The sequence below is a fragment of the Lepidochelys olivacea genome, assembly GCF_965140295.1.
Source record: "Lepidochelys olivacea isolate rLepOli2 genome assembly, chromosome: 1".
NCBI classification, from domain to species: Eukaryota; Metazoa; Chordata; order Testudines; family Cheloniidae; genus Lepidochelys; species Lepidochelys olivacea.
The window spans coordinates 120,028,862-120,042,662 of NC_140411.1; the positions used below are offsets into that span (position 1 = coordinate 120,028,862).

Here is a 13,801-nt window from a genome sequence, read left to right on the forward strand (position 1 = left end):
TTCTATGTATGAACAGAGTTGAATTGACAGGAAATTGAGGGGTTTCCCTAAATTTCATTTTGCTGTTGCCGTGAAGGGAAATGGCAAAATCTGATTACTTCCTCTTTACTCCAATTTCAGATTGCTACTTTGCTCCCTGTGCAAATAGTAAAGTTAAAGTGAAAAGATCTTCTAAATTTCACTTTGCAGTACAGGCACATGAATGAAGCAACAAGTGCTGGTGGGTGCTTCTCTTTGTACTAGGACATATGGAGACAAGTAACTACCTTCACAGAAGAAAAAAAATATAGAGTGCTAAACTGCGGCGGGGGGGACCAGTATGACCCAACCCTTTACGATTAATACTCATAGTGAGGATTATCCTCAAAAATATTGTACTCAGTTGACAAGGGGCTTGTTTATTTTACTTTATTTTGTTTAGCAATTGTTCTTTAAATCAATTATTTGTTTTCCATATTTTATTAGTATGGCATTTTTTCCCTTCTGCCCTGGACCAAATATTCCTCTGAGTACACAGGGTCTAGGGGAAGGTAAATGCAAATTCCCCACCCTTGGTTATGCAAAAGCTTTTTGAAGGTACACCCTGAGGAGTGGGCCATTGTGAGCTGATCACCTTTTACATAAGGCCAAGAGCAAAATCCGAAGCTGTATAAAGGAAAGACTGAAATGCTTATGGTGGTTCTGAGTCTGAATGTGAGACTGTCACAAATTTGTTGCCACGGGGAAAAAGCATTTCTGAGTTCTGAAGGATTGACACCTTGTTGAAGTTAGGGTGACCTCTGAGAAGATTTTTAGCATGTGTGTAGGTTTTTTTTTTTTTTAATTTTTAATATGTTTTCTATGTAATGCTTTCACCTTAAAAATAGTATGTGCTTGCTTAAAAAGAGTTGTGTTGTTAACTTATAACTACAGATAATACACTGGTTCTAGCCTCTGGAGAGAAAGCAAAGTGCAGATACTGGCCTTTTGGGCAGTCTAGCTTGCTGGGAATATCACGGTGTAGACAGGGAACTGTGCAGCCTGGAAAAACCCTGTTCAGGAAGAAGAGAGAAGTGGATGTCAGCCCAAGAGAGGTGATGGCTGAGGAGCTGGGAGCTTGGAATGGGTGCCCTTATGAACCATAAGGAGGAATACAGGCGCGGTTGCCCTGAACGGTGACATTTACAACAGGACAAACCTGCATACTAAGATGCGCAAACACTGATGGATTAATTTTCTTTTTGGCTATACTTAGCTGAGCTTACAGAAAGTAAAAATCTCCTGCTGTCAAACCCATATAGTTATGCTCATTTGTCTACTGAATATAATTTAAATATCATACATTAATGTCTCGAACAATATGTGAAATGACTAGATGAATCTTTTTTACAGGCTGGATTTATGAATTCTTATGTTTCTCTGCTCTTCTGTTAATAAAAGCCTAATAAAGACATAGCACAATATTAATCCCTGGTGTAATCCTACTGAAATTATACCGGGGTGAATTACGCCTTTAGCAACCAACATCCCAGAAGGGGACATCCTCTAAAATATTAGTGAGCCATATTGTGCCATGTTTGTTTCAGTAACCTTCCATTTTGAAGCAAGCCCTAACGTGTGTGTTGATTCAAGAATTGATACCAGTAGTTGGCTGTAATGCAGAAATAATTGTCCATTTTTCTATAATTTTCTCCTCTCTCATTCTTATCTAGTATATGGTGTCAAGCAAGAGCCATTAATGCTGACAGCTATGACAAAAGTTGAAAAGATACAAGTGCCAGAGGAGAAATGTTTGCCTGAAGAATTCCAGGTGCCTGCTTTTGAGATAACTGTTCAGTTCGCTGAAAAATGTGTGAAAATGTGGAGTTAATGAAAGAAAGCTCTTGTTTTAGGGCATCAGGAATTGCTGGGCAAGAAATATGTACTTGGCCCTTTTATTTAGAATAAATTAGGTGAACATCATACTGTTCTTCTTGGAGTTGTCATGGGGTTCAATCACTGCTGGGGCGCCTCCTTGTGGCTGCACCTGGGAATTAGTTCTGAACTGGTCTGACATACCCTTCTTAAGTTGCTTGCCCCTGGTTTCTCTCTTTCTCTCTCTCCGCTCAAGTTACTTCCTCTTTGTGACTTGCCCGGTGGTCTCTTTCTGGAGTCAGGATGCTCCCTCTTCATGTCTCAGCCTTCCGGCCAGTCACTATTTAGTTCTCATCTTCCACAGTATCAAAGTCCCACTGGACAAGCTGTTTCAGGCAGTCTTCTGATCCACTGCCAAGTCTGTGCCACTTTCCCAGTAGCCGGTAGGGCAACTCAGGCCCAGCCACTACTCCCGGTTCCAGCCCACTATATTTATTTTTGTAATTAGACTGTGTCTCCCCACTTTTGGTTCCTTTAGTCCTCTGTGCAGTCTCTGTTTTTGTCTTTTGCTCTGCCTGTTCCATTCCGTATCCCCCCGCACTCCCCTTCTGCATGTATCGTGTACTCTCTGCTCCACATCTTAAGGTTTCACCTAAGCAGAACATGAACCCAATAGACTTCATTACAAGTTGAACTTTCTAGCATGCAATTTTGAGTGACTGGAAATTAGGCAAAACAAGTCTGCTACTCTCTAATTTACAGAGACAAGCCAATAACCCCATGTCATGGAATAAAGAATTGATGAGGGAGGCTGTTTTGGTGATGTTCTGAGGGAAGCTCTTTTTCCCATTGTCTCAAGTCATTTTATGGCTGATTTTTTGCATGTAGAGGTTGAAATTGAAGTCATTACCAGAATGCTCAAACTGAGAAAGCCCCGGGTTTTGGACAGTACTTTGATGTAAGGCTGGCAATATTGTAAGTGTATAAAATCTGCCCTTGCATATCAGGGAAAGAATAATGAAATGCCAGAATACAGTACTATCTCCCCCATGACTTTATGACAGCTTGAAGTGCTGAGGAGAGCTGTTAATCCAGAATACATGCAAAGGTGATGTTTATAGTCAGACAAGCAATCTGCTAGGTTTTTCAGATTTCATTATGGCCAAGAGAGATTGGAGAGGAGTAGCAGTAGAAAGCAAGATACTGTTTTCCCATGGAGAATTGGGGTGGAAAACAAGAAGGCTTTTAATTAGCCTCCTTACGTATGTTTCACAGACACATGCTTGAAGCTTTTGACATTTTGAATGCATGGATGACAGTGCTTGGGTTTCCAAGCTCCCTTAATCAAATCCTTCTGAACTTTACCTTTGTAACAGTGAGTTATAGAGAGGTCAAAGTGAATAACGGACTTTATTCAAGAAAATAAAATAAGTAGGGTCTCTTCTTTCCCAATGACAGGTTTCAGAGTAACAGGTGCCACAAGTACTCCTTTTCTTCTTTCACAATATGTTTCTAACATTTGTGCTGAGATCGGCAGTGACAATAAGAAATCTATAAGGACAGAATGCAGCTGGAACCAATAACATGGGGGATCGGGGCTGTCGGTAGCCACACCATAGTTAAGGTTGTAACTGAATTTTCCTTATAAATCAGATTTTGGCCCATCCCTCTACTAAAATCCAAAAGCTGGTAGTCAGGCCTGGGGAAAAGGTAAATTTTTCTCCCTCATTTGAAATAAATGGTGCCTGATGGCCTAGAAATGGAGGTGTTTAGCAGAGTTGACAAAGCTTTCCAACTTTTTACTACTTTGCACCAAGAGGCAATATGAAAAGGGAGGAAAAACGAGAGGAAAATTTGAGTGAAAATTAGTTTGTGAAAATGTGTGTTTTTCTTCATGATCTAACCACTCTATATAAAATTTAGTTCGCTGGACTCATCTAGTTGAGATCTAGTGCATAGGACCAAATATTACTTGATTGAACACTAACTTCAAAGGTTATTTTAAATAGCAGTATCAAGATAGCTCATTGCCTTAGACTCCCTTAAAATGACTGCTGGAGGTGTCAGCACACTTTTTCTTTTTTCTTTTAATCCCTCCTCCCCATTTTTAAATGAAAGCTTCTAGCCCTTTTCCGTGAAGAATCCGGCCTCACCGTGTAAACCAATTACTGGGGAAGCCTGTTAGTAGAAAAAATAGATTTTTCCCCCACCAGAATTGAAGTTAATCCAGCAAGCTGTTTATACCTAAAGAGCTCCCTTTTTAAGATTGGTGGTCACCACAGTTCTGCCAGATCCTTGCTTGAGACCAGAAAGTGGGAGGCAATTAAAATGGAAGGATCCTAATTCATCTATTCAAGGGGCGGGTGAATGTTGCCACCTTCTGCTGTTGATCCTCTTCCTCCTGCCCCTGCCAAGTCCCTGCTAACCCCAGTACTCCCTTCAGTAGACCTCCTAAGGTGTTCACTTCCTGTGGATTTAAGAGGCCCAGTGGAGATGTGTGGGGTAAGGAGAGCATGGAGCGTGGAGGTGCAGTGGGGAAGTGGGTCATGGAGAGGGGTAGCAGAGAGAGGAGGTTGTATCCCTCAGGGGAAAACTGGAGGTTGGGTAGCAGAACAGAAGTGCAGAAGGAAAGCATAAGAAGCACTGAAGAAGGGGCCAGAATGTATTTCAAGCCTTAGGTTTCTTCTTTCCCCTTCCCTGTAAGCTGTAGGTTGTTCACTAAGATGTCACCCACTCTCTGAAAGATTTAAGGTGCTTGTGCAGACGCCCTCCTTCAGAGGATCAAATCATCTAAGTTTAGATCGTCTGTCACATGCCTGACTTTAAGTCTCTATATGGAGTAACCCTTGTTCTGAGGCTAATGCAGAAAGGCCATAAGCTTTATTACCCTGCAAGATCTTTAAGGCTGTAGCAGCTTTCAGCCTCATAAACCCAAGCTGCTTTACTTTAAACTGTTAATCTGTGGGTCTTTTTTCAGGGAATTTCCCTAAGCATTCCAATGTCTCACTTTAACAGAATCAGAATGCTCTGTATGCTTTCTGGAAAGCCAACACCTAACACTGAATGAAATAAATGTAGACATGACTGTGACAGGTTGGATCACAGAAAACCCCTTGGGAACTGCCAGCTGATGTGCTGAGACTACTTCTAAGTCTGTTGTCCCTGGCAGCTTGGGACTTCAGGTTTGAGCCTGCCTGGTTTGAGCCAGACATGCTAGCCGGCTGCAAACCCAGACCCATGTCTGAACCATGTTCCCCAAAATCTGCAGGCTTAACTGAAAGTGGCCTAAGAAGTGTTCCTGTCTCTAACACCCAGATGCCCAGCTCCCAATGGGGTCCAAACCCCAAATAAATCCGTTTTACCCTGTATAAAGCTTATGCAGGGTAAACTCATAAATTGTTTGCCATCTATAACATTGATAGAGAGAGATGCACAGCTGTTTGCCCCCCCAGATATTAGTATATACTCTGGGTTAATTAATAAGTAAAAAGTGATTTTATTAAATACAAAAAGTAGGATTTATGTGGTTCCAAGTAATAGCAGACAGAACAAAGTCAATTACCAAGCAAAATAAAATAAAACACGCAAGTCTAAACCTAATACAGTAAGAAGCTGAATACTGATAAAATCTCACCCTCAGAGATGTTCCAATAAGCCTCTTTTATGGACTAGCCTCCTTCTAGTCTGGGTCCAGCAATCACTCACACCCCCGTGGTTATTGTCCTTTGTTCCAGTTTCTTTCAGGTATCCTTTGGGGGTGGAGAGGCCATCTCTTGAGCCAGCTGAAGACAAAATGGAGGGGTCTCCCAGGGGTTTAAATAGACTTTCTCTTGTGGGTGGACACCCCTCCCTCCCCCTGTGTAGAATCCCAGCTACAAGATGGAGTTTTGGAGTCACATGGGCAAGTCACATGTCCTTACAGGTAGCAGCCATTGTTCACATGCTACCTTGAACGTCCTCAGATAGACTTCTTATGTGGATTGGAGCTTTCCAAGATCCATTGTCTGTTAAGCGTTTCTTGATTGGGCACTTAAGTTGCACATTCCTTTCTAAAGAAGCTGACCAAATGCCTTACTAAGGCTACTTAAAATCAAACAAGTACACAGCCAATATTCATAACTTCGAATACAACAATGACACATGCATACAAATAGGATGAATATATTCAGTAGATCATAACCTTTACAAAGATTGTTACGTGGCATATGTAGCATAAAACATATTCCAGTTATGTCATATGTACATTCATAAGCATCTTCTCATAAAGCATTGTGGGGTGCAACATCACAATGACCATTTCCATTAAACAGAGCTTGAGCTGTTTACCGTGATGTGTTCTTGAGATATTACTGCTCCTCTATCATCTTTGCTTCTCTTTCTGATTATTGGGTTGCTATTTGATTAAGTAGTTCCTCCTCCTCATCCAGAATTGTGCTACGGCCTGCCTCTGTGCAAAACTTTCCCAAGCAACTGCAGAGTGAAAGGACCATTAATGTTTGCTTCATTGCTGCCCGTTGGGCTCTGAAGAGCACTTGTGAAACTGAGCAGAATTTGGTCAACCTTACTTTGCTGCAGCTTGGAGAAACGGATGCATTAGGGCTGTATGCATGTGCAGATACGGGAAGTCAGCACAGCATCACTTTGCATCTGGAAGGTTATCTTCCTGTCCATAAGGGCTAAAAATCTTTTATGTTTCAAATGAAAACTTCATTTCTGCTGAAACTGATTGCTTAGCTCTGCCTTCCCACCACCTGGAAAAGTTCCTACTTGCCACTGCACTTAGACAAGGAATTTTAAGTTCTGGTAAAAGCATGGTTTGTTCCTTTCTATACAGACAAGGCCAAACTTGATAAAAATTGCTGTATAGAAAGGTTCTTACCCTCCTAGATAATGATTGAAAATCACCAGCCTCTGTAGTAGCAACACTGAGGAAGCCAACATAAACCAACTGGGATGATGTGAATTTAACAGTATTTTTTATACAGACAAGGGCGGAACATAATATATACTTTACTATGATACTGAATTTGACTGGTTGGTCTCTTACTCTCTAAAATTTGATCTAGAAGTTAAACTTTTGCTTGTTTTTGTTTTTTTTTTAATAAGCCGACTGGAAGAGTTTTTTCTGAAGATCCGATGCACCAACCCCTGGTCCATGTGAAAAGGATTGAGCTTCTCAGGAATGTGTGCAGAGATGCAGCGTTGAGAAATCTCTCTCATACTACTGTTTCCAAGTTTGTCTTGGACCGAATATTTGTTTGTGACAAGCACAAGATCCTATTCTGTCAGACTCCAAAAGTGGGCAACACTCAATGGAAAAAAGTCTTGATTGTTTTAAATGGTACCTACTTACTCTAATGAGTGTAAGGTTTTTGTTTGAGGGGGAAAGGGCTGAGTCACTAGAATGAGGGAAGCATTAAAACTAATTTCTTAACATTCTTCTTTACAAACAGATACTTAATTCCACTCATTCATTCCTTGCAGTTCCTTTTAGTCCTTTTTAAATGTCTCCATCTGAAAAATTAAAAATTACCTTCTTTCTGCTAGAATAAATATCTTTTAACTTACCTAAAAGTGATTTATCTGAGCCATTGAGGATTTATTTGGTGGATTTATTTTCACTGCAGGCCGAACACCCTGTGAGTAGAATTTTTAAGCAAGTGAATCATAAAGGATCACAATCCCCTAAGCCAGGGTAATTTAAAACCTATGACTTGAACCAACAACAAAAGGAACAGTTGTGATTTCAAGTGTCTAGCCATAAGAAAAAGTTCAGTTTTTCAGCAGTACTGTAAGATTTCCGTGGCATGAAGCTGGAATTTCTGTCTTGACAGCAGTTCTCAATTTTCAGCTTGGCAGCTGCTGCAGATCTGTAACACTGGGATTTTGTATATACATTATTAATGGGCCATGGCATGAGTTATGAAGAATCAATCATACACTTAAGGGTGTAGAATTGTAGCCTGGTCAGTGAAAATAAATTGTAGAATGACTTAAAACAGGAGAAAAGGAACAATGTTGTGATTTGTGTTAAAATAAATTTCTGACAGGTGCATGTTCTCTCTCTCTCTCTCTCTCTCTCTGAAGTGTTATGGTCTGTGAACAAAAATAATTAACCTCTTCAAGGCTATATCTCAAGGTGCAGTTTGCACAGTAGAAGTAAATGCAAACTTGGGTGAATGGTTTAATGTAATCACTGATGTCAAACAAGGATGCATTCTCTCATCTCTCCTATTTGGTATTGCCACTGAGTTCATTTTGAGAAAAAATGTAGATGGATACAACACAGGCCTCACATGGCTTGACAACGTACAACAGAAGATCTAGATAGTGTTAACGACATAGCTCTTCTGAGTGACTGCTCAACCAACACGTAAGCAAAGACCGAAAGTCCTAGGCTGTCAAGTCTGGCTTTTGCCAGCATTCAATTCACACAAGAAAAGGGGAGGACAAAAAGCATTAATTATAAAACAGGAAAGACTGAGGACATTAAGATTCCAAGCTGTGTGAATTAGTCACTGCAGCCTTATCGACACTAGGCTTTTTTCTGAAACATGTTTCCTGGCACCAGTGCGACTCCAGCAGTGGGAGCACTTGTGTATAGATGGGCACTGGTGACTTTCATGGAGACTTGCTAGTCTGATGACACTGCGCTTGTCCTTCCGCCCACATGGAATCCCACTGAGTTCCATGGCGCTCTATATTGGCACGTCACTGCAGGACTGGGGTCCTAAACTAGCTGTTACTCTTTCCTGCACCTTCACGTGCCTACAGAAAGACTGATAAACTAACACCTGGACTCTCACCATTCTAAATGTGTTATGTATTTTATTCTCTTATGCAACACAGAAGGATCTGAAGTTTGGTAGTTTTCAGCATAGTTTTTCGTTTAATTAAAAAAGGACCCAAGCAAAGAAAGCTTGCCAGGAGCTTGACAGTGAAGTGTTTTTGAGTTAACATGGTTCAAGTAGACGCTTTACAGTGTTCCCTGTTTGCTGGAAACTAAACCAAAAAAGCCAATCCCTCCTGTAATGCTAAGCTTTTCAGCTGGGTTATGTGGGAGGAAAGTTGTGGGAAGGGAGGGGAGGGGAGGGCTGACAGATAGATAATGCTTGTTTAACATGCATTATTAAGAAACTTGAATGCTTGTTTGGTTTAGACAGGAGTTATGTTACAAATCTCCAAATCTGTATTCTTTTGAGTGTTGAACAGCCGTTAGTGTTACAGTCTGAATCTTCCCTTATTTAACAGCTTTTGTACCTAGTAACCATAGATACTAATGCCACAGAAGAGAGAAAAAATAAATAAAAACACCACTGAGACACAAATACCCTTCCCCACCTCTTTTAAAGGTAACCTTTTCTGTCTGTCTTCTTTATCTAGGAGCATTTTCTTCCATAGAAGAGATTCCAGAGAACATTGTACATGACCATGAGAAGAACGGACTTCCACGCTTATCCTCCTTCAGTGACTCTGAAATTCAAAAACGGTAAGATGTGATTTCCCAAGGAGATAAATAGGTTTCTGAACCAAAGAGGAAAATTAGGAGGTGTTACCACTGGTGTAACTCTGCTGATTCCGTTGATGTTGGTGTTACCATCTCATGTTGACTTCAGAGGCGTAAAACCAACATTACTGATGAAATGGAGTGGAGAATCAAACCCAGGCTGTGCTTAGATGTGCTTAGGATTTCTCTGGTTCATCTGTTACCTATATAACACGGTAAGTGCTCAGGGTGTTTTAAATAAAAGATAGAAGAAGATTCCTTTCTTAGAAAAACTTACAATCTAAGGTCAGATTGTGCCACCTTTATTCACATCAACAAGTGCCTTACTTCGTAAGTAATGCTACTGAAATCAATTGGGCCCTGAGAAGGGTTGAGGAAGTGGGAGGATAGGAACAAAATGATTGTGGTCACTTAGGAGACTTGTGCCCAGATGGTTATGAAAATACAGTTTTTTGTTTAGTCTTATACTCAAGGTTTTTATAAGCCACCCTGAAGAACTGGTTTTGAGAAGGGATAGTTCCATAACAGAAAGGTGACATCTCATTTGAGGCCAGGTCCAAAGCTCATTTGAGCCAGTGTCTGAGAGAGAGATAAAAAGTGGGCTCCTCCTTAAAAGTCATATTCTTGGTGTTTCAGAGGTCGTATTTTATCTCAGTTTTGTAGCTTTTCGGTACGTAGTTCACTTTTTCTATCTGTTTAATCCCTTCCATTTCTGTTTGCCTTTAGACTGAATTTATACTTCAAGTTTTTTATTGTAAGAGATCCATTTGAAAGACTTATTTCTGCATTTAAGGACAAGTTTGTCCACAATCCTCGATTTGAACCTTGGTACAGGCATGAAATTGCTCCTGGCATTATTCGGAAATACAGGAAGAATCGCACAGAGACAAAGGGGCTGCAGTTTGAGGACTTTGTGCGCTATCTGGGGGACCCTAACCACCGATGGCTAGATGTTCAGTTCGGTGATCACATAATTCATTGGGTAACATACGTGGAACTTTGTGCCCCATGTGAAATAACTTATAGTGTGATTGGACACCATGAAACCCTGGAGGATGATGCTCCATATATCTTGAAAGAAGCAGGAATAGACCATCTGGTATCATATCCCACAATTCCACCAGGAATAACGGTATACAACAAAACAAAGGTAGAGCGTTATTTCTCAGGAATTAGCAAGAGAGATATAAGACGCCTATATACTCGCTTTGAAGGAGACTTTAAACTCTTTGGATATCGGGAACCAGATTTTTTGCTAAACTGATGTCTAGAAACTGTGAAGACATGTCTATCAGATTAAACTAAAGCATATGAATACCAGCTGAAGCACTGACAGAACTGGGATTGACAGTAGTGTACCACTGTTTTCTAGTTTTTTGATGTTGCTCCATTTTTCAGTGGAATATTTGTCACACGAACAATTAGGGGTTCCTAACTGTTAGCCACTGACCATGTTTTCAACATATGACATTGCAATCTTCTATTGTGAATTAAATCTGTCTCATCCAACATATATACTGTATTTATCCCCTCTTCCCAAGGAAAAAGAGGAAGAAACCACTAGACTATAAAAGAACATCAAATAGAATGCAATGTAAAATGTTGTAAAGCATTTCGTAAAGATACCAGTTTTGTGAAATGCAAGGGGACCTGATGCTTATAAAAAGAAATGTGGAGTTTCTCACGGGGTATGAAAACAAGAGGCGGACATAGGACCAAAAACCGATGATGCGCTAGACAAGCAAAAGACATCCAGAGTCTGCTCTGTGGCTTCTATAATCGTTGTGCTGAGCTAATGCTGTTTTTTGTGATACACATAAAATGAGTCTAACTTGACAGAAGCTTCAGTCCTATCCAAAAAGGGCGGATTCCAGAGGCCGTTTGTTTTTATTTTGTGTCATGGTGTTATCTGTACTTACTACTGGTCTATCAGGCCACATAATGGTTCATTTTTTAATTGTTAACTTCCAAGTTTGTATGTTGTCTGAAAACTTGAGGTGGAGCATAGATCCCAACAAGAAACTCGGAAGGACTGTTGGGGAGACTTTGAGGAAAACTAATTAAAAAGTAAAGATGAATTGTATTTGCAAGAGCAAATATAGAAGCCAAGACCCGCTTTCTAAATAGTGTGCATTTTAACGTTGTTTATTTTCTAATGTTTCAGGCTGTTACAAATATTAAATAAGCCATGAGAACAAGAAAGCATATGAACATAAAAGTTGCCGTAATTATTTGGACCAATAGTCCAGCCACTCCAGTATCCTGCTTCCAGCAGTGATCAGTACCTGATGCTTCAGAGAAAAACAAATCCCCTCCCAAAATGTACCTCCCCAATTCTAAATGGGTAGATTCATTCTTGACTCTTCCCGGTGGTCAGTTGGCATAATGCCCTAAATCAAAGCTGCCCAAACTTTAGGCCATCAGCTTTGGCAACTTGCCAGGAGTTCAAGAGCTACACTTGTGTATACATTTTTCAATGAAAATTAAATTAACACAACCATAGTATTTGCCTGTGCGTGCACTGTTCCTGTTTGATTACGAGAAGTCTTTTTGTTTTTTAGTTCACCAGCAATAAAAACCGGTGGTTGATCAGCTTTGCCCCCACCCTGCAGTAAGTGGCAGAGGGAAGACCACAGCTGCATTTTAGGATTCGCAAAGTCATATTTGGCTGCCAAGCAGCATTTTTGGCATCTCTCTCCTAAAGGATGAATTTTGAATATAATAGTGTCTCAACTTCCATGGCTAGAATCATTAATGATGGCCATAAAGTTATGGAGTCTTTCGTTCTAAATCCAGCCACAGTATTTGTCTGGATAGCCTCCTGTGGCAGGGCAAAGGAAGTATCTTACACCTGTGAACTTAAAAAAGGAAAACCAGTGCCAAATTGGACATGGGCTGCTGTCCTCAAAAAAGGAAGTCCTTTAGTAGCTGGATGTGATTCCAGAAGCATATTGACAGACTGGTCTAAGGGAGAATTGTTACTGGGCATTGTTCACAAAAGAACAGTCTAAAGTGGCAAAGCTTGAAGTGCTCTTGTTTTTCTTGAAAAAGCAGCAGTTACAATGTCTTAGATTTGTTACTTCTTAACTGATAATTAAAGGATGTAACAGCTCAGTTATTTTTATATGAAGTCATAGAAAAGTATATTGTTAAATGCATTTCAGAGCTAATGAGCTGATTGATTACCTCTCTATTGAATTAAAATGTAACAACGTGAATAATGTATAGTGAATTAAGGCCTTAAAGTTTAGTCCTAATAAAGGTGAAGTAGAATTTTTCTCTCTCAAGCAAAAGATACTGATCACATAACTGTGTCTGGTTTTATTCTTCTTAGCACAGTGTTTGGTACTAGATGCAGTGACCTACTAAGTTCAATTAAATTTGTATTCTGTGCCCTTTTTCTAATGGTTCCATACGACTAGCTCTGTGCTCCTACACTTTACAGTCTGGAATTGGAATGCTCATTATCTTTTTCTCAATTTGTAAGTGAAATATACTAAAACAATATTCCTCTGAGCTACTTTTTCTATGTGGAAATCTTCATTCTTTTGTGGTTAATAGCATTTCAGGAATAATTGTGGATGAATATTATAGAAACTACTTAACACTCAGGTCATGTCTATGCTAGAAAGTTAGGTCAACACAAGGTATGTTGGCGTAAAGTCACCTCAGAGAGTATAATGAAAGTTTCATTGAGATCTCTTAGGACAATTCATTGGTATAAGAGAGGAGGAGGACCAGGCTAAAATGAGAGGACCAGGCTTAAGAAGGAGGACTAGGCTAAAATGGTGAAAACCACACAGGAGGAAGAGAGGAGAGACGGACGAATGGAAGAGTGGAGCAAGAAAGCCCGCAATATGGGGAGCAGTGGCCAACATAGGGTGCACACAGAACCCATGAGGCAAGGTGCGGGCCTTCCACCCCAGCTCCTTTGAGACTTGTCATAAGAACTGCCATACTGGGTCAGACCAATGGTCTATCCAGCCCAATACACATCTAGCCCAGTATCCTGTCTTCCGACAGTGGCCTATGCCAGGTGCTTCAGAGGGGATGAAGAGAACAGGTGATCCATCCCCTGTCATTCCAAGCTTCTGGCAAACAGAGGCTAGGGATACTTCAGAGCATGGTTTTGCATTCCTGCCCATCCTGGCTAATAGCCACTGATGGATCTGTCCTCCATGAATTTATCTAGTTCTTTTTTGAACCCTGTTATAGTCTTGGCCTTCACAGCATCCTCTGACAAAGAGTTCCACAGGTTGACTGTGCATTGTGTGAAGAAATACTTCCTTTTGTTTCTTTTAAACTTGCTGCCTATTAATTTTATTGGGTGACCTTTAGTTTTTGTGTTATGAGAAGGAGTAAGTAACATTTCCTTATTCTCCACACCAGTCATGATTTTATAGACCTCTGTCATATCCCCCTTAGTCATCTCTTTTCCACTCTAAAAAGTTCCAGTCTTAT

General features: G+C 40.4%; 1 protein-coding gene across 5 annotated transcripts in view; it reads left to right on the forward strand.

Annotated features, from left to right (window-relative positions):
• The window catches only part of CHST10 (carbohydrate sulfotransferase 10), a 32,561-nt gene extending 19,763 nt beyond the window's left edge, over nucleotides 1-12,798 (forward strand). For 3 of the 5 annotated variants that reach the window (XM_084614116.1, XM_084614114.1, XM_084614115.1), the window contains exons 3-6: nucleotides 1,692-1,789; nucleotides 6,940-7,174; nucleotides 9,217-9,322; nucleotides 10,067-12,798. In XM_084614116.1, the coding sequence (XP_084470242.1) occupies nucleotides 1,692-1,789; nucleotides 6,940-7,174; nucleotides 9,217-9,322; nucleotides 10,067-10,604 (977 nt within the window). In that variant the 3' untranslated portion in view covers nucleotides 10,605-12,798. The remainder of the gene's footprint in view (nucleotides 1-1,691; nucleotides 1,790-6,939; nucleotides 7,175-9,216; nucleotides 9,323-10,066) is intronic. The other 2 variants (XM_084614113.1, XM_084614117.1) reach the window with 2 other exon arrangements.
• Nucleotides 12,799-13,801: the final 1,003 nt, after the last annotated feature.